At 44.8% G+C, this 19,498-nt stretch overlaps 3 protein-coding genes across 4 annotated transcripts in view; 2 read left to right on the top strand and 1 right to left on the bottom strand.

Annotated features, from left to right (window-relative positions):
- Positions 1-492: 492 nt before the first annotated feature.
- Positions 493-7,308, top strand: ldhba (lactate dehydrogenase Ba). Of its 2 annotated transcripts, XM_034526169.1 has the most exons (8): positions 526-663; positions 2,855-2,991; positions 3,624-3,741; positions 3,827-4,000; positions 4,080-4,253; positions 4,359-4,476; positions 5,415-5,538; positions 6,548-7,308. In XM_034526169.1, the coding sequence occupies exons 2-8, from the start codon at positions 2,863-2,865 to the stop codon at positions 6,713-6,715; spliced, it is 1,005 nt and encodes a 334-aa protein (XP_034382060.1). In that variant the 5' UTR covers positions 526-663; positions 2,855-2,862; the 3' UTR covers positions 6,716-7,308. The 2 variants fall into 2 exon arrangements, with proteins under 2 accessions (XP_034382061.1, XP_034382060.1); XM_034526170.1 differs by lacking the exon at positions 5,415-5,538 and having other exon boundaries at positions 493-663; positions 6,548-7,305.
- A 1,570-nt stretch (positions 7,309-8,878) lies between these two features.
- On the bottom strand, positions 8,879-9,708 carry kiss2 (kisspeptin 2). The gene is made up of 2 exons (XM_034526806.1): positions 9,624-9,708; positions 8,879-9,129 (listed from the first exon to the last, which is right to left on the bottom strand). Exons 1-2 carry the CDS (start codon positions 9,706-9,708, stop codon positions 8,879-8,881), a joined length of 336 nt encoding a protein of 111 aa, XP_034382697.1.
- A 2,583-nt stretch (positions 9,709-12,291) lies between these two features.
- The window catches only part of gys2 (glycogen synthase 2), a 37,111-nt gene continuing 29,904 nt past the window's right edge, over positions 12,292-19,498 (top strand). The window contains exon 1 of the mRNA XM_034526346.1: positions 12,292-12,415. Within this exon, the coding sequence (XP_034382237.1) occupies positions 12,292-12,415 (124 nt within the window). The remainder of the gene's footprint in view (positions 12,416-19,498) is intronic.

Below are 19,498 nucleotides of genomic sequence, written 5' to 3'. Positions count from 1 at the left end.
TAATTAAAAACAGCACAGTAGTGTAACTTCATATGTTATTAAAATATTATTTCATATAATGTCCAAAATAATATTGTTTTTGACTTGTTATATGAAGTGGATCAATTATTGCTTAAATAAGGGTCCGTAACACCATGAATAGAGGTGCATTACATGTCTCACATGACCGCAGTAGTCTAACTGTGATGGCATCAGTCCTGGTGGAGGAGACAGGGAAGAATAAGGAGTTACAGTTTTTAAAGCAATCAATTCAATTAAAATCAATATGGCTTTAATTGGCATGTATGTTCGCAATATTGTCACAGTGCCAATACGAGTATAAAGAAAAAGAACAAGGTACAATACATAAATAACAATACTCGAGAAAATGGCAGACATCTATCCATCCATGTTCCCGTCTTCCATAGCGTGACATAGCCCGGCACCATGCTCTGCACCCCTCTTTACACGTGAACCACCCTGAGCTCATTGCCCCCCCCCCCCCCCCCCCCCACCCCGGCCACACACACACACACACACACACACACACACTGCAGCCCGTTCAGCTCCACACTAGCCTTTTCCCCATCTCTCTACCAGCCGCTGGACTCCGCACGTCTCACCGTCTCACCGTCTCACACCGGAGCACCGAGCGGGTACCGGCCAGCAGAACGTGCGTATAACGTGAGTATTGTCCCGCCGGGTCGTCTCCGCCGGTTCCAGCCGCGTGCTGAACACCTCGCAACAATGGATGCTCAGGGTTGAAATGCCCGCAGCAGGAGAGCGTTCACCATGAAATGAACCTAAATGTGTTGTCCGTTGAGATAAGCCATCATTATGTTGTAATTACGTGATAACGTGCTGATTGAGCCGGTGATACAGCTAGTGGGTCATCCATCTGTGTGATGTACGGTCGGCTTTGAGTTCACATTCCATCACTAACGGGTTCACTGTATGTGGAGTGTGCACCTGCCTCTATGTTGCTCGGTGGCAGGAAACAGCATCCCAACTGGGACGGAGGACCTGAACTCTTCCCTTCTTTTTATTTCAAGCCTCAGAAGCGTGTGATTCATACTCATCGTATATTTCTTGTTGTTAAAACAGTAGTCTCTCATCACTGTCTCCAAACCGGAGGGCGAAGGCAGGGCTGAGGCCTGTTGGTTACATAAGCCCGGTTCCACCAACAGGACCGAGGGAGAGGACCGGAGCCAGCAGTCTGAAGCTCCTGTAACGAGGCTGCTGAACCGTGAGAGGGACAATGAGATGTCGTGGTTCAGCAGCTCTATTGTCTCCTGAACGGGTTCCAGACAGCTGGACAGCCACGAGTTGTGTCCTTTTATGGACACCAACCACCATGACCTATTTCAAGTATGACCTTGATATCAGCTGGTAACATATTAGCTCACAAGGCTTTGTTTTATGCATACTGATGATGTGTTATTGTATAACTAGTATGATATTCCTCTTCAGACACTTTTATTAAATAGGACTTCACAGTCTTTTATGTCTCGAGAGGTTGATGTTGTACGCTGTGTCCCATTCTGTGTGACAGCACCTCCTTTTGTCCCACCATTTAAAGTGTTCCTGTTGTTGTTGTTGTTGTTGTTGACAGCTGAACAGTGCTGTGTTTGCATTCTGCACAAATAGAGCCACAGTAAGCACTGTGGGAGGAAGCCGGAGAACCCTGAGGGAACCCTGACTCAGGACCCAGAACTGAGAGGATCCTGAACCCCTCTAAACCAGTTTGTGTTACCTGCTACAGCATCAATGGCTGGTAAACCTGACTTTTTAGATAAGATGGAACCGTGGAGCTGCTCCTCGGTGCCGTGTAGTAGCTGCCCAGCTCCTGGAAGGACTACTTCACTGTGTAAATGTCTGATTTAGATGCAGTCCGGCTACATCCTCAATGCAGAATACTGACATTATGGTAGAAACACTCATGTATTTGAGTTCCCAGCTGTACCACTCGTGGCTTCCTAAGGCATCCATGCTCCACCATGCTGGTACTCAAGTGTATCAGAGGACAACACAGACATAGCAGTGGTGCAGGGATGGATATGATAAAGATATTTGTAAAAGACACATGCTATATGTTCAGATTAGCGTGTTGGGACATGAAGACATAGATGATGGTGACAGTCCTGGTATAACTTCAGTGTACAAAATGCCACATATGGTTATGGTTATGCTGAGAGGATCCTGAACCCCTCTAAACCAGGTTTAGAGGGGTTCAGGATCCTTTATCTATCTAAGTATTTACTGTCTTCCTTTCATTTTAGACTATTGTAAATCAAACGCATGTAACAGTGGATAATAAAAATAATCATTGCAGCTACTACTCATTAATTCAGATTGTTGTTTGTGGACATTTGTATGTATGTATGTAGTATAATTATTTGTAAGAGATTGTGAAATTGAGAATGAATCAATTAATTGATTAGTGATTAACAACATCGTGGTACTCATTACTTGAGTTGTTATCTGGTTCCAGTGTGATGATTTGAGGATGATATTACTCTTTGACGTTTGAAGCCTTCACCTCGAGCTCTGAGAACTCTTTTGAGTTTTCATTCATTCTATAGATCATTGTATAACCATTAATGGATTAATTGGAGAATTGGTCCTCAGATTCATGGCTGATGAGGATAATAACAATGAGTCATTGACATGTTCTATGCGTGTGGACATATTTAATCAGCTGTATGTGTGTCACGTTTCCAGTGGCCCAGTGCTTCCTCATTGAGCCGTGTCCTGTGTGTTGATGAAGCATTTGGGCAAACTGCTGTTGTGTTGGAGGCTGAGTATGAACCTCCACGACTCGTTGAGACAGATTGTGACTGTGTCACCAGGACCTGTCTCCTGTGTCCCCCTCCAGCTGTCATCATGTCCTCAGTGCTGCAGAAGCTGATCACCCCTCTGGCCAGCAGCCCTGCTGAGCCTCCCAGGAACAAGGTGACGGTGGTCGGGGTGGGCCAGGTGGGCATGGCCTGCGCCATAAGCATCCTGCTGCGGGTAAGACACAACCACAGTGGTGGAGCGGGTCGGCCCCGCTATATTTTATAAATCATGTGTTATGTATGACATATTATGTCAGACAGTGAGACAGACAGAGACAACTCAACAGCTATAATAATATTATAAATTGGACTAATGATAATATAATAGTAGCAGTGGATATAATATAATGATAATAATACAAATAATAATAATAGCACAATTAATAATAGAAATGTCAGGATATAGGAGTATATCAACAACATTAGAAATACTCTTTTTTATGTATGGGAAAAATAGATATTAAAATCAAAATGATATGTTGATATATGTTTCCATATGTACACACATGTGCATAGAGGATTTTAGAAAAATCTAAACAAAAATTGTTTAGACAAATAATCTCTATATATTTGTAAATATATACATATGTATATAAAATGTTAATAAAACATTTTGTGAGTCCTAAACTGTAAAAGCTCAGGTGTAGACATACAAAACTAAAATATCTTAGATGAATAGAAATGACATCTGTCCTATTTGTGAGCATTATGAGCACAGTGAAGTTATAAAAGGCATCAATACCATCTAAATGAGGGTATACATCAAATGGTGTATTCCAGTGAAGTCGTGTCCGTCTCTCTGGACAGGACCTGTGTGACGAGCTGGCTCTGGTGGATGTGATGGAGGACCGTCTCAAGGGAGAGCTGATGGACCTGCTGCATGGCAGCCTCTTCCTCAAGACCTCCAAGATAGTGGCTGACAAAGGTCGGGACCTGCTGCTCACATACGGCACACCAAACAAAGGTCTCCAGACATCACGTCTGCTTCACTTCCTCTCCTCTCCCTCCAGACTATGCGGTGACGGCCAACTCTCGCCTGGTTGTGGTGACGGCCGGTGTTCGCCAGCAGGAGGGCGAGAGCCGCCTTAACCTGGTGCAGAGGAATGTCAACGTCTTCAAGGCCATCGTCCCCCAGATTGTCAAGTACAGCCCCAACTGCACCATCATTGTGGTTTCCAACCCCGGTGAGTCCAATAAAACACACATCATCGTCAATAACTTAAATAGTATTATTAACCGCTGCTTGTGACACACCCTCCACAGTTGATGTGTTGACCTATGTGACCTGGAAGCTGAGCGGTCTGCCCAAGCACCGCGTCATCGGCAGCGGCACCAACCTGGACTCGGCCCGCTTCCGCTACCTGATGGCCGAACGCCTCGGCATCCACGCCAGCTCCTTTAACGGCTGGGTGCTGGGCGAGCACGGAGACACGAGCGGTGGGTACACGCTCCCTTATTAATCAGCAGGACGCCATCAGGACAATGTCACTTGACCTGAAGGTCATACATGCTGCTGTATGAACTGTTATGTTGCGTTTCCAGTCCCAGTGTGGAGCGGCGCCAATGTGGCAGGAGTCAACCTGCAGAGCCTGAACCCGGACATTGGCACTGATGGTGATGAGGAGCAGTGGACGGCCACACACAAGGCAGTCGTGGACAGGTAGGGGTTGTGAGTGTGTGAGAGAGGTATGAAGAGGGAACATGAAACATTACATTTATCCAAAGTGACTTACATTCATAGACTGTAGAACAGCTACGGGAGCAATTCAGGGTTAATTCGATTCAATTCAGTTTATTTTGTATAGCCCAATATCACAAATTACAAATTATCCTCAGAGGGCTTTACAATCTGTACACATACGACATCCCTGACCTTTGACCTCACATCGAATCAGGAAAAACTCCCAAAAAATAACCTTTCACAGGGAAAAAAGTGGTTGAAGGACGGACCGCTAACCACTGAGCCACAGTCGTACACTAAGCTAAACATCTAGTGGACTGGACTAATTATGGAATACCATTTCATTTAATGTTAAATACATTAATTAGCCTTTACAATAAATTAATGAGGCAATAAATATATAAAATGTATATATAATTGAGTCATTATAGTTAAATACTGAGGCTGTTAGTGGGGAGGCTCTCGGAACTCAGGCTGCCTCCTCTCACGGCCAATAGATGGAGACAAAAAGGGTGAGGACGACTTAATGGTGGTTTATAACTGCTCTCATGTCCATGGTCATTGATTATGTGTTTCATTATTGATTATGTCTGTCAGTGGGAGTGCTTCTGTTTTCTGAGGTCATGAGTGATTACAGTGTTAGTTTGAGTGTCCCCTGGGGGCCTGTGTTACAGCAGCCTCACTCACCCCATTACGGGCTGTCATTCATTGTACCAATCAGCTTAAACCTTCCTCTATAACCAGAGCCCATGATGGCATAATATATTGATTATTAAACCACCTGCACTGATGGTGTGGTTGCTGGGGCGGTGCAAGATGATATATGTAGATATGTGAATTATTGTGAACACACACACACACACACACACACACACACACGTTGTATGGATATGAAAAGAGGGCTGTTTGTGTCGCAGCGCCTACGAGGTGATCAAACTGAAGGGCTACACCAACTGGGCCATCGGTCTGAGCGTGGCAGACCTGACGGAGAGCATCGTCAAGAACATGAGCCGGGTCCACCCGGTCTCCACCATGGTCAAGGTCTGACACACACACACACACACACACACACACACTACAAAGATGAGCTACCAGCCACCATTGACTTGCTGTTTGTAGTAAGTTGATGTTATTACCCACAATGCACATGTTGGGTAATGATGCATTTCCAAATCATGTCAGCGTGTGTTGTGCCTTAGTGGTGCTTCATTGGTGATGAATTTGAAAAATGAATATAGGGTTTTCAGGATCCCAGGGCCTGGATGGTAATCTAGTCTAACTACTATAGGCTTGAAAACGGAGTCCCACTGACCTCATTCAAACAGATTGATATTAATGAGCATGACCTCTGACCTCTGAGCATCAAAGACCACACTTGAAATCTGTAGTTGTCTACACTTGTATGATTATATTTATATATATGTAAAGGTCCTGTATGATACAGGGCTAATCACGTCCTGACCATCTATTACTAATATTACTAAGAATATGAAGAATTAAGAATTAAGTATTTCCCAAAACAAACCAGCTTAATTCTTCATATTACACTAAATCAGTTAATACTACTGTCTCTGCAAAAGCTGTTGTGTATTATCATGTCTGTGTTAATACATATGACATTTTTACCAGGCTTTTAGTTTTTGTTTATTTTGTTTATTTTTCAAGTTTAACCTCAGCTCCTAAAATAAGTCAATTCTAAACAGAGTAGCCACAATACAGACAGTCAGCTCCCCATTGAAACCCATTCAAATCAAAGTGTAATCCCATGGACTGCTGTGTGTGTGTGTGTGTGTGTGTGTGTGTGTGTGTGTGTGTGTGTGTGTGTGTGTTTGACTGTGATGGATGCAGATCCCATCCCAGACACCTAACATTTAGTATTCAGAGCAAAAATAATATTAATATGTAATTTTCTGGCAGATTTGTACATACTCTGAGGACATGAGAGCAACCTTGGAGAGGAAGCATGTATCCTGTGTATGTGTGTGTGTGTGTGTGTGTGTTCCTCTGCCCCCCCCCCCTAACTCTGCATGTCTGTGTGTGCTGGTCTCAGGACATGTATGGCATCGGAGAGGAGGTCTTCCTGTCTCTGCCCTGCGTGCTGAACAGCACCGGCGTGAACAGCGTGGTCAACATGACCCTGACGGACGGCGAGGTGGGCCAGCTGAGGAAGAGCGCCGCCACGCTGTGGGGCATCCAGAAGGACCTCAAGGACATCTGAACACCTCCACGATGCCTGGCGACACGCAGACACCCCCTTTATCACGCCCCCTCTCTCACACTGTAGCGCTGTGGTTTTGAAGGAGAACAGATTGTGTGGGTGTAAACTTCAGTTTTACATCCGGCATCCGGCCTGATGGGACTGATCACACAGGTGCTGCATTATGTCACCATCTACTTCTTGTCTATCTTTTAGTCTCTGAAAGACGACTGTGCTCCTTTAAAAGATCCACAGAATCTCTCCCCACCAGATTGTAGACTGATGTTGGTGTGTTACTGTGATTGTGTGTAGAGATGTGAGGTGACCTGTGTTACTGTTCTCGATCAGCTGTTTGGACCAGGATCAAACACAACTGTCCCGGTCCTCCTCCACCACTCGTGTATGAGTCGTTCCTTTAGTTCCCTGCAGGGAAGCACTCAGAGAAAGACCCGTAGAGGATCCAAGAAGGTGCACTTTTCCTTCCTTCTGTCTAAAAGTGGTAGTTTACAGCAAGTTCCTCAGTGTGAGCAAAGGGAGAGGAACGTCCAGCTCCAGATGTTTGTCTGACCTTGTGTTGTGTGTAACTTAATAAAGTGGAACCTGGTAAAGGCTAGTGTGTGGTTCATTTTTTGGAATGACTCAAATATTTTCCCCTTTTGTTAGTGACACCTATGAGGATTCATTTTATAGTGAAGAATACATCACAATGGGCAGATTGTTTAACGCATACTATTTTTCAAAGATTAGGTGGTTCCATAACTGCCAATGACATTTTCAATGTTCCAACAGCAGGTTTTATTACATTAGAACAGTGGTTCCCAAAGTGGGGGTCGCGACCCCTAGGGGGGGCGCGGTGGTACTACAGGGGGGTCGCGGCTTCATCACCAACCCACACACACAGACGCACACATACACCGGTAAAACAATATAAAATAACCGACGTGACATGCACTGGGTCGTCCAATGTTCCTATATCATCAAAGGGGGTCTTGACAGAAAAAGTTTGGGAACCACTGCATTAGAAACACAACATCTATATTCCAGTCGGTCACCTTTACGAGCATTTACAAGTATGTTTCTTTAACTGTACAAGTAGAAGAGTTCATGTGACTAAAGCTGAGCCCTGTTTAAGAGGGAATGACTTCAATTAAGAGTGGAATAAAGAGAACTGACCAAACATTTAAAGAAAACTGTTTCTTGGGATTCAACAATATTGATGACATGTGTCATATGTCATATATATATATATATATATATGTTCACCTGCTGCTGTCTGGAAAGAGATACAGAAGTAACCACCAGACTTCAGAACAGCTTCTTTCCTCTGGCTCATACAGATAATATAGTTTAGTTTTGTGTAGTTTTTCTTATGTTGCATAATGCTAATTGTGTCTGTTTCTGTTTTGATTAGTGCTTTTAAATTACTAATTTGGGTCCTGGGGGTCCCCAGTCTAATGCACTGAATGCAATTTAAAAAGATAAAATAGAATATATGAATAAAATGTTTGCCATGGGTCCTAATTTAAAGTGACACACACTATCAGGGGGATAGGAACACACGCACACACACACACACACACACACACACACACACACACACACACACACACACACACACACACACACACGCACTGTGTATCATGTGTCTATTTTCACTTACATTTCTCCCTAATATATTTCGTTCTTTCGATTACATTAATTACATAACTACTAATTTGAAAGAAATAAGGAAGTAGTAGTTTATATATTATTGGAAGGTTTGAATATCCATCCATCCATCCATTTTCAATACCGCTTATCCTCATTAGGGTCGCGGGGGCGCTGGAGCCTATCCCAGCTGACATAGGGCGAAGGCAGGGGACACCCTGGACAGGCCGCCAGTCCATCAAGGGCAAGGTTTGAATAGGATCAGTTAAATACTGGGATGATGAAGAGCAAACATGTTACAACATGTCAGTGTCTGCTGCTTTATGTTTCCCTTTTTAAATGTATTCTCTTTTTCTTTTTTACCTCTCGCAATTCTTGAAATCATTTCATAGTCAATATAGGTACAAAAGTTTTATTCAGAGAAACATAATTTGTATCTGAAGCAAAATACCTTTTTAAAACACAAATGGACACATGCTGACTTTTCACCTATGGGACACAAGTTCTGAGGGGGGGGGGGGGGGGGTCATGTCCAGTTTACCGTGAGAAGAGAGAGGGGTGAAGAGGGAGGGGGGGACGTTGATTAGTCCTGGCTCTTTTAACGGCTCTTCTGTAGGTGTAGCGTTTCCCAAAGCGGAGGCCGAACGGGTTGAAGTTGAATTGACTCCTGCGACCGTTGCACAGAAGCTGCCGCTGCTCCTCGTTCTCCCTCAGGGAGAAACACGGGTTGGGGTCCTCCTCCAGGAACTCTCCGGTGGTTCTCCGTGTGAGTGCCGAGAGGACCGACCCTGAGGACCACATACACATACACTCATATCTTCAAGTTCAAATAGTTTACTTAACTGACCAACAATAGAGCCCTGCAATGTCTAGAAATATGATTTGAGTTAAATGACATATTCATTTCTTTTTTCTTTATCATATTATGATTATAATAATGATTATGATTATTGTTGTTGTTGATGTTTCTAAATGTATAATTTCATTGGATTATTAGGGAAGCATTCCTGTTGGATTTGTGTAATTACCTTTCATAAATTTATTAAATGTATTGTATGTTTATTGTATGTACAATTGTAATCAGCGAAGTAACGATAGCTGTCTACTAAATGTAGTGGATCAGAATAATTAGAGATATTAAAGGAAATATTCAAGCCAAGCATAAGTCACTCAAGATTTGTCTCAAGTACTTTGGTAAAGGTATCATATTTAGCCTCTCCCAGTCAAGTGAAACAAGCTTTTCTATAAAGAATAAAACATGACACATCTTTAGGTGGCCCACCTGTTGCACGCGTCCTCCGAGCAGAGTCGAATCCGTCCTGACCAGCGATGAGCCCGCACACCACAACCAGAGCCACGAGTCTCATGGTCCTCTCTCTGCGTCCTAACAGTGCAGATAAAAGTGTTTATGTTCACTTCTCAGCAGGTACTAACACGGTCACTCCTATCAGACCTGTTTTATCTTTCCACCAGGTGACCTTGTGCTCCCACAGCTCACAGCCAATCACAGCCGTCTGCGTCCCTGTGCTGTAAATTGCGGAGCTGTCCGCTGCTGCTGGCGCTGAAATGTGTAAGTCATCAGCTCTTCTGGGAAATGCTGCAAGCTCAGTTTGCTGCTGTGATCATTCATCCAGTACGAGATGATATGTTACTGCATGTTGAACAGTAGTGAAGTCGTCAGCGTTTAATAAGCATGTGGCAGAAACAGGGTGAAAATGAAAGGACAGCAATTGCCCAATCCAGGTTCCAGTTTGGCTAAAAGAGCAGCAGCAGAACGGCGGGCTGAGTTGTTCATATGAAATGAATTAGAATCTATCTTATATTTAAATATATTCTACTTTCATTCGTGAAACACACCAGTGTGTTAGCAGGAAGGGAGGCCCAAAGCACACAGTAAGCACAACCCTAACCCAAACCCTACTGCACTAATACGATTGTTCTTATATACACATATTATTGGACATTTACCACATATTATTGGACATTTACCACATATTATTGGACATTTACAAGAGTTAGATGATTGAATAACATGAAGGTGTTTGGAGAATGTCTTTAATCTTTAAACTTAGGTTTCTCTTTTTCTATTTTCCATTGAGAACTTTATAAACTAAGCTTAAGAATGCTTAACTCTGGGGCCCAAAGATACCCTCAGTACCCTGACCAAGGGTTGCACATATTGCTTTTAGGCATATAACAGAAATAATGATGATGATGATGATGATGATTATTATTATAGAAAAGGTGGTGCATAATGAATCAGGATAGTAAGAAATATTGTTGATAATGATGGCTGTGACGTAAATCTAAATCTAGGCCTACTGTAAATTACAGTTTACAGAATTTCAATGTGGCAATAAGGAATGAATGTGTGAATTATTACATCCTTATAATCAACTATTTTAATAATCTGAAGTTCAGGATATAGTTCATGAAAACATTCAATATTAGATGCAAGATTGAGACTATTGAAAGGCTTTTATGAGAATATAATGACATAAAAAGTCAAAGAATAATAAATGGCATTGAATCCCTTGTAGACATTTTTATCAACTTGAAATAGAATGAAGTTAATGTTGGATATACATTAATTATTTTATCAAATAACTATTGTTATTTTCAAACACTCAGATTATAGTACATATTCATCTATTAAGTATATTTATTTTCTCAGTTTTCAACACAATGTCTCTCGTGGTGGTCATTATTTTCCAGCATGTTCTCATTCATGGGAACAAAAAAAGGTTTTCATGGGAACAAAATATGGTCTCATGGGAACAAAATATGGTTCTCATGGGAACAAAATATGGTTCTCATGGGAACAAAATAATATTCTCATTGGAACAAAATATGGTTCTCATTGGAACAAAATATGGTTCTCATGGGAACAAAATAATGTTCTCATGGGAACAAAATATGGTTCTCATTGGAACAAAATATGGTTCTCATTGGAACAAAATATGGAACAAAATATGGTTCTCATGGGAACAAAATAATGTTCTCATGGGAACAAAATATGGTTCTCATGGGAACAAAATAATGTTCTCATGGGAACAAAATATGGTTCTCATTGGAACAAAATATGGTTCTCATGGGAACAAAATAATGTTCTCATGGGAACAAAATATGGTTCTCATTGGAACAAAATATGGTTCTCATTGGAACAAAATATGGAACAAAATATGGTTCTCATGGGAACAAAATAATGTTCTCATGGGAACAAAATAATGTTCTCATGGGAACAAAATATGGGTCTCATGGGAACAAAATAAGGTTGAGACATTGATGCACCACACTTCTCACAAGCCAGAGGGCTCCATAGGACCGCAACTACAGAAAAAGTCCTCCTGGCCGAACCATGAGACTGCAACATCCTGTCCTTGCTCTCTCCTCATATTTCTTTTCTATTCATACTGGGAAGTGTCAAATGTTTAATATGAAATATTAGGTTGGAGATATGATGTGTTTGTTATTGTATTCTGCTTTTATGGTGCCTTTTAACATATTTAACATTATAGGCCACACTGGCTCATTTACAGGTGTTCACTGTTGTCAACAAGCAACCAGCTGTCAAATAATCTCAATAAACTAAACAAGGAAAAAGTAAAAAAATAAACAAGAAAATAAAACGCACAACAGGACTGATGCTTAAATTCATGATTGGATACACTATATATCAGCAACAACTGCACCAAACCTTTCACCCTGTGTGCTGTGTGTGTGTGTGTGTGTGTGTGTGTGTGTGTGTGTGTGTGTGTGTGTGTGTGTGTGTGCAATGTAATCGTCCCCTCATGCTGGCTGGAGGTCAGCCCTTGTAGGCGGGGTGGAAGCTCTTTCCCCCATCAGTGCCTTCTATCTGGATTCAGCTGCAGACCTGTGAAGGATTTCTCTACAGACGGACACCGCTCTAAGTCCCAGGTGGTATCTGTCTGACTTCCAGACGTTCTAAGATGCCGCTGTCACGTTCCTTGTCCATGACGTCCCTGAGTGGGGTGCTGCCGGCCTGGGAGGAAGACGAGCTGCCTGTAGAGGACCTGCTGCTCTTTGAGGTGGCCTGGGAGGTCACCAACAAAGGTCAGATCACAAGTGTGATGAAGCCCACATTTCCATGAGTTCAACTACAGATGGCTTTTGTACAGAATACTGAAAATTACATTCTCAATTGTTTTTTTCTTCTCTAAACTTTCAACACATGCAGTTTGTTCATGTTCTGTTTAGGTATTGGGATACAGATATAAGGTGTAAGATATAATGAACTAAAAACAAGAATTGACAAGGAAACTCTGATTGCATAATAACAATTGTAAAACTCTGGTAGTATTAGTATTACTTTGTGTAAACTGACTCTTTACCCCTTCAAGAGCAAATATTAAAATCTAGTGAGCATGGAGATAGAGTCGATTCCCTCTGACGTGTTAAACATTAAACTGCAGATAAGTGGTGGAGGAGGACTAGCTCTGACTTTGGCTGGTTTAGCCTCCTGAGGCTGAGATGTGTAACGAGGAAATCAGAGGCACAAACATGAACATATTTGACTAACTGGATCAATCAATTGCTGGACATGAAGTTAAGGTGACAGTGTGTTTGTAATGATTATATATATACCTTAATATGACTTTAACCGTGACCGAGACCGTGACCGAGTCAAGAGACCGAGACCGAGTCAAGAGACCGAGACCGAGACAAGAGACAAGAGACAAGAGACAAGAGACAAGAGACCGAGACTGTGACCGAGTCAAGAGACCGAGACCGAGACAAGAGACAAGAGACAAGAGACAAGAGACAAGAGACCGAGACCGAGACAAGAGACCGAGACCGAGACAAGAGACAAGAGACAAGAGACAAGAGACCGAGACTGTGACCGAGTCAAGAGACCGAGACAAGAGACAAGAGACAAGAGACAAGAGACCGAGACCGAGACAAGAGACCGAGACCGAGACAAGAGACAAGAGACAAGAGACAAGAGACCGAGACCGAGACCTAGACCGAGACCGAGACAAGAGACAAGAGACAAGAGACAAGAGACAAGAGACTGTGACCGAGTCAAGAGACCGAGACCGAGACAAGAGACAAGAGACAAGAGACCGAGACAAGAGACCGAGACCGAGACAAGAGACAAGAGACAAGAGACAAGAGACAAGAGACAAGAGACCGAGACTGTGACCGAGTCAAGAGACCGTGACCGAGTCAAGAGACCGAGACCGAGACAAGAGACAAGAGACAAGAGACCGAGACCGAGTCAAGAGACCGAGACTGTGACCGAGTCAAGAGACCGAGACCGAGTCAAGAGACAAGAGACCGAGACCGAGACCGAGACAAGAGACCGAGACTGTGACCGAGTCAAGAGACCGAGACAAGAGACAAGAGACAAGAGACAAGAGACAAGAGACCGAGACCGAGTCAAGAGACCGAGACTGTGACCGAGTCAAGAGACCGAGACCGAGTCAAGAGACAAGAGACCGAGACCGAGACCGAGACAAGAGACCGAGACTGTGACCGAGTCAAGAGACCGAGACAAGAGACAAGAGACAAGAGACAAGAGACCGAGACCGAGACAAGAGACCGAGACCGAGACAAGAGACAAGAGACAAGAGACAAGAGACAAGAGACCGAGACCGAGACCTAGACCGAGACCGAGACAAGAGACAAGAGACAAGAGACAAGAGACCGAGACTGTGACCGAGTCAAGAGACCGAGACCGAGACAAGAGACAAGAGACAAGAGACCGAGACAAGAGACCGAGACCGAGACAAGAGACAAGAGACAAGAGACAAGAGACAAGAGACAAGAGACTGTGACCGAGTCAAGAGACCGTGACCGAGTCAAGAGACCGAGACCGAAACAAGAGACAAGAGACAAGAGACCGAGACCGAGTCAAGAGACCAAGACTGTGACCGAGTCAAGAGACCGAGACCGAGTCAAGAGACAAGAGACCGAGACCGAGACCGAGACAAGAGACCGAGACTGTGACCGAGTCAAGAGACCGAGACCGAGACAAGAGACAAGAGACCGAGACCGAGACCGAGACAAGAGACCGAGACTGTGACCGAGTCAAGAGACCGAGACCGAGTCAAGAGACCGAGACCGAGACAAGAGACAAGAGACAAGAGACAAGAGACCGAGACAAGAGACAAGAGACCGAGACAAGAGACAAGAGACAAGAGACCGAGACCGAGACCGAGACCGAGACAAGAGACCGAGACCGAGACAAGAGACAAGAGACAAGAGACAAGAGACCGAGACAAGAGACAAGAGACCGAGACAAGAGACAAGAGACAAGAGACAAGAGACCGAGACCGAGACCGAGACCGAGACAAGAGACCGAGACTGTGACCGAGTCAAGAGACCGAGACCGAGTCAAGAGACCGAGACCGAGACCGAGTCAAGAGACCGAGACCGTGACCGAGTCAAGAGACCGAGACCGAGTCAAGAGACCGAGACCGAGTCAAGAGACCGAGACTGTGACCGAGTCAAGAGACCGAGACCGAGTCAAGAGACCGAGACTGTGACCGAGTCAAGAGACCGAGACCGGGACAAGAGACAGAGACCAGAGACAAGAGACAGAGACAGAGACAGAGACAGAGACAGAGACCGAGACCGAGTCAAGAGACCGAGACCGAGTCAAGAGAGTGAGACTGTGACCGAGTCAAGAGACCGAGACCGAGACAAGAGACAAGAGACAAGAGACAAGAGACAAGAGACAAGAGACAAGAGACAAGAGACAAGAGACAAGAGACCGAGACCGAGACCGAGACAAGAGACCAAGACCGTGACCGAGTCAAGAGACCGAGACCGAGTCAAGAGACCGAGACCGTGACCGAGTCAAGAGACCGAGACCGAGTCAAGAGACCGAGACAAGAGACAAGAGACCGAGACCGAGTCAAGAGACCGAGACTGTGACCGAGTCAAGAGACCGAGACCGGGACAAGAGACAAGAGACAGAGAGAGAGACAGAGACCGAGACCAGAGACCAGAGACCAGAGACCAGAGACAGAGACAGAGACCGAGACAGAGACCGAGACCGAGACCGAGACCGAGACCGAGACCGAGACCAGAGACCAGAGACCAGAGACCAGAGACAGAGACAGAGACAGAGACCAGAGACCAGAGACCAGAGACAGAGACAGAGACCAGAGACCAGAGACCAGAGACCAGAGACAGAGACAGAGACAGAGACCGAGACCAGAGACCAGAGACCGAGACAGAGACAGAGACCGAGACCAGAGACAGAGACAGAGACAGAGACCAGAGACCGAGACCAAGACAGAGACAGAGACCGAGACCAGAGACCAGAGACCGAGACAGAGACAGAGACCAGAGACCAGAGACCAGAGACCGAGACAGAGACAGAGACAGAGACAGAGACAGAGACCAGAGACAAGAGACAGAGACAGAGACCAGAGACCAGAGACAGAGACAGAGACAGAGACCAGAGACAGAGACAGAGACCAGAGACAGAGACAGAGACCAGAGACAAGAGACAGAGACCAGAGACAGAGACAGAGACAGAGACCAGAGACAGAGACAGAGACCAGAGACAAGAGACAGAGACCAGAGACAGAGACAGAGACCAGAGACCAGAGACAGAGACCAGAGACAAGAGACAGAGACCAGAGACAGAGACAGAGACAGAGACCAGAGACAGAGACAGAGACAGAGACAAGAGACAGAGACAGAGACAGAGACAGAGACCAGAGACAGAGACAGAGACCAGAGACAGAGACAGAGACAGAGACAGAGACAGAGACAGAGACAAGAGACAGAGACAGAGACAGAGACAGAGACAGAGACCAGAGACAGAGACAGAGACAGAGACAGAGACAGAGACCAGAGACAAGAGACAGAGACCAGAGACAGAGACAGAGACAGAGACAAGAGACAGAGACAGAGACAGAGACAAGAGACAGAGACAGAGACAGAGACAAGAGACAGAGACAGAGACAGAGACCAGAGACAGAGACAGAGACCAGAGACAAGAGACAGAGACCAGAGACAGAGACAGAGACCAGAGACCAGAGACAGAGACCAGAGACAAGAGACAGAGACCAGAGACAGAGACAGAGACAGAGACCAGAGACAGAGACAGAGACAAGAGACAGAGACAGAGACAGAGACCAGAGACAGAGACAGAGACAGAGACAGAGACAGAGACAGAGACCAGAGACAAGAGACAGAGACCAGAGACAGAGACAGAGACAGAGACAAGAGACAGAGACAGAGACCAGAGACAAGAGACCTCACGAGAGACATTTTGGATATGTGCAGGAACAGTAATGTAAATCTGGGGATTGTGTCACTTGATCAGGAGAAGGCCTTTGACAGGGTGGATCACTCATATCTGTGTTCTGCGCTTAGGGCTGTTGGTTTTGGTGATGGGTTTCTGGCTTGGGTTGGTTTACTGTATAGAAGTGCTCAATGTTTGGTGAAGACCGGGGCGGGCCTCAGTCGGCCAATCCCTGTACAGAGAGGGATTAGACATCGTACAACATATTTAAAGTCACTTGTAATTGTAATTTAAATATGTTGTACAATGAGAGCGTACGTGTAACTGGAGTCAAATTCCATGTACGTGCACACGTACATGGCCAATAAAGCTGATTCTGAGAAAAGGATTTCCTAGTTTAGGCTATTTATAGCCTAGCTATTGAACCCTTGCTGTGCAGGTTGAGAGGTCGACTCGGGGGTCTCTCACTGCCGGGGTCCTCCAGTCTGGATCAATTGCCTGTATCTGCTTATGCAGACGATATATGTGTGTTTATCTCCAGTAAGGATGACGTTCAGGGTCTGCAGGAAACTTTATTATCATATGAAAAGGCAAGCACTGGGGGAACAGACTGATTAACATCCAGTCAAAGATTGCCTCTTTTAGACTCCAGACAACTCAAAAACGTATTTACAGCTGTGGTCCATGCTGGCTGGACACAGCTCGACTACTGTTGAGGAGAGCTGAGCGGCTTGGTTACGACAAGCAGCTCTTCCTCTTGCAACTGGAGAGCTGTGACCCAAACAGGCTTACTTCTTTCTACAGCTCCGTGCTGCAAACCTGGAAGATTGTTAAGACCACACGCACCACTTTTGAGGTTCCTGGAATGTGGCTGTTTGAGGAACCGCTTTTCTTTAACAACCTTTTCCAGGTTTAAACTCTGCAATCCGCCAGCCTGCGAGCAAGTCTCAGAGAGGCCAGCTGCACCAAACTGGGCCATCTGATAAGGATGACGGCGACATCGGTGGACACACTGAGGGACAGGAGCAACATCACCTCCGTCAGGCTAATCAGCCGGGTGGTGGAGGAGGTCTGCGTCGCCCTGTCAATCAACCAGAGCGAGTTCACCATGGACGGAGCTCTCTGTGACCAGTGGTCGGATGGGTTTGAGTACTGGTTCCCCTCGCTGTCCGTCGCTGCCTCTGTGGGGGAGTGGCAGGAGGGGGAGAGTCAGCTGCTCACATTGGCAACCCCGCATATTGGAAAATGTCACGATGTGGGGTAAAAAGCCATATACCATACCATATATAGTGTGTTAAGGTGGTGAATTTGTGGTTTTTGGCCGGGGTAAAGGAGTCGAAGTGGACTGAGTTCTTTGGTCCAGTTTTTCCCTGAAAGGCAGCTGGCGGCCTCTGTACAAGCTGCCCGTTGAGAAGCGGACAGCAGACCTCCAGTGGAGGGTCGTACATGGAGCGATAGCTACAAGCAGGTACAGAGCAGAGCGCACCTTGATCCGGAGCTGGGGGAGGGGTGTTTATTCTGCACTGAGAGTGAGGACATGGTCCATCTCTTCGTTCAATGTCCTCGTCTGTCAGAGCTGTTTGCTCTGTTAAAAAGGTGGTTCCAGGGTCTTGGGGAGGTGTTCTCGTTTATCTTGTTTATCTTTGGTGAATTTTTTGTAGGGGATTGCAAAGTTGGCCATTTGGCTGACTCGTAAAAACCAAACGCAGAGTAACGGCAGTGTGGAGGTGGTCCCGGTCCTGAAGGGGCTGCTGAAGGCCCGACTGAGGGTGGAGCACACTTATTATACAATGATGAACAATGTGACGGCTTTCAGACGTCTTGGGGCTGTAGGCGGGGTTCTCTGCTCTGTGGGGGATGAGGGGGAGCTGTGTGTTAGCTTGTAAAGATGGGTTTGTTGTTGTTATTTTTTTGTTCTGTGCCTGGAAGAGTTGGTTTTAATTTATTTATTTATGTTTCAAGGCTGAACTAATATGATGATGTTTTGTGTCTCCCTGAGTGTGGAGAAATAAATGGTCTTCAAGACAAGAGTCTCATAACTAACTACATAAACCTTTGGTTTGGGCCCTAGTATGTCATCCAGTATCCTGTGGTGTGTAAAGCTAATGTAACTATGCTGTGGTTATATAAAGGTAATATACACACACATTTCTGATCAATATAATATCATATTCTTTGCTTTAATATCATGATTAATATTTCCTGTACACTTGGATTTTGACTCAACAGCTACTGAAGCAGTGTGCATCTGGGGCATTTGCATGTTGTATCTGTTCATGTTCATAATCTGCGTAATCATATTCACGTTGTGTATGTGGTCATGTTGTCAAACAGTTCAGAGGTCATTGGCCTTTCTGCTGTTTTCCCTGCTTTCAGCTCTTATCTAACACCAGCTCTCTGACGTCATTATGGGCTCGTTGATGGTCATTCATATCAATATTTTCTTGCCACCTGAGAGACTGGGACAAACATTTCCATGTTTTCGTCTGTTATAAAATGGGAAAATTTGACAAACTCCACTAAATAGCCCAGTATCAACACAGGATTACTGGAGACCCATTTGAGCATTTAGGTTTAATAGACGAGTATTTCAGCATCGGATAAACACAGAAAGGATGCATCATCATTCTACAAGCAGAAACTAAATGAAAGAGGAAAAACTAAAATAAAAGGTATAATATTGTTTGCTCTAATACTGAGGATAATCAGGTCATAATGAAATGATAAAAACAGAGAGGACTTCGAAGGACAAATAGAGTTACTGTACATTTGTATTAAGCCTTTCTCGTCTTCTGACCACTACATGTCATCATTCACCATTCACACTCACATTACACTGATGGCAGGAGCTACGATTCAAGGTGCCACCTGCCCATCAGTTCATGTCATGTTGACTGGAGGAACCGTAGATCAAATCCCCGATCCGCCGATTG

Source organism: Cyclopterus lumpus, chromosome 23 (genome assembly GCF_009769545.1).
Source record: "Cyclopterus lumpus isolate fCycLum1 chromosome 23, fCycLum1.pri, whole genome shotgun sequence".
Lineage (NCBI taxonomy): Eukaryota > Metazoa > Chordata > Actinopteri > Perciformes > Cyclopteridae > Cyclopterus > Cyclopterus lumpus.
This window is presented reverse-complemented; position numbering and strand designations above follow the sequence as displayed.

Bases quoted from the DNA above. Each gene is read 5' to 3' on its own strand.
- ldhba (XM_034526169.1), top strand. From the start codon at position 2,863: ATGTCCTCAGTGCTGCAGAAGCTGATCACCCCTCTGGCCAGCAGCCCT. The intron at 2,992-3,623 runs GTAAGACACAAC...CTCTCTGGACAG, and splicing joins CCATAAGCATCCTGCTGCGG to GACCTGTGTGACGAGCTGGC. The intron at 3,742-3,826 runs GTCGGGACCTGC...CTCTCCCTCCAG, and splicing joins CAAGATAGTGGCTGACAAAG to ACTATGCGGTGACGGCCAAC.
- kiss2 (XM_034526806.1), bottom strand. From the start codon at position 9,708: ATGAGACTCGTGGCTCTGGTTGTGGTGTGCGGGCTCATCGCTGGTCAG. The intron at 9,130-9,623 runs GTGGGCCACCTA...TGTGGTCCTCAG, and splicing joins TCGGAGGACGCGTGCAACAG to GGTCGGTCCTCTCGGCACTC.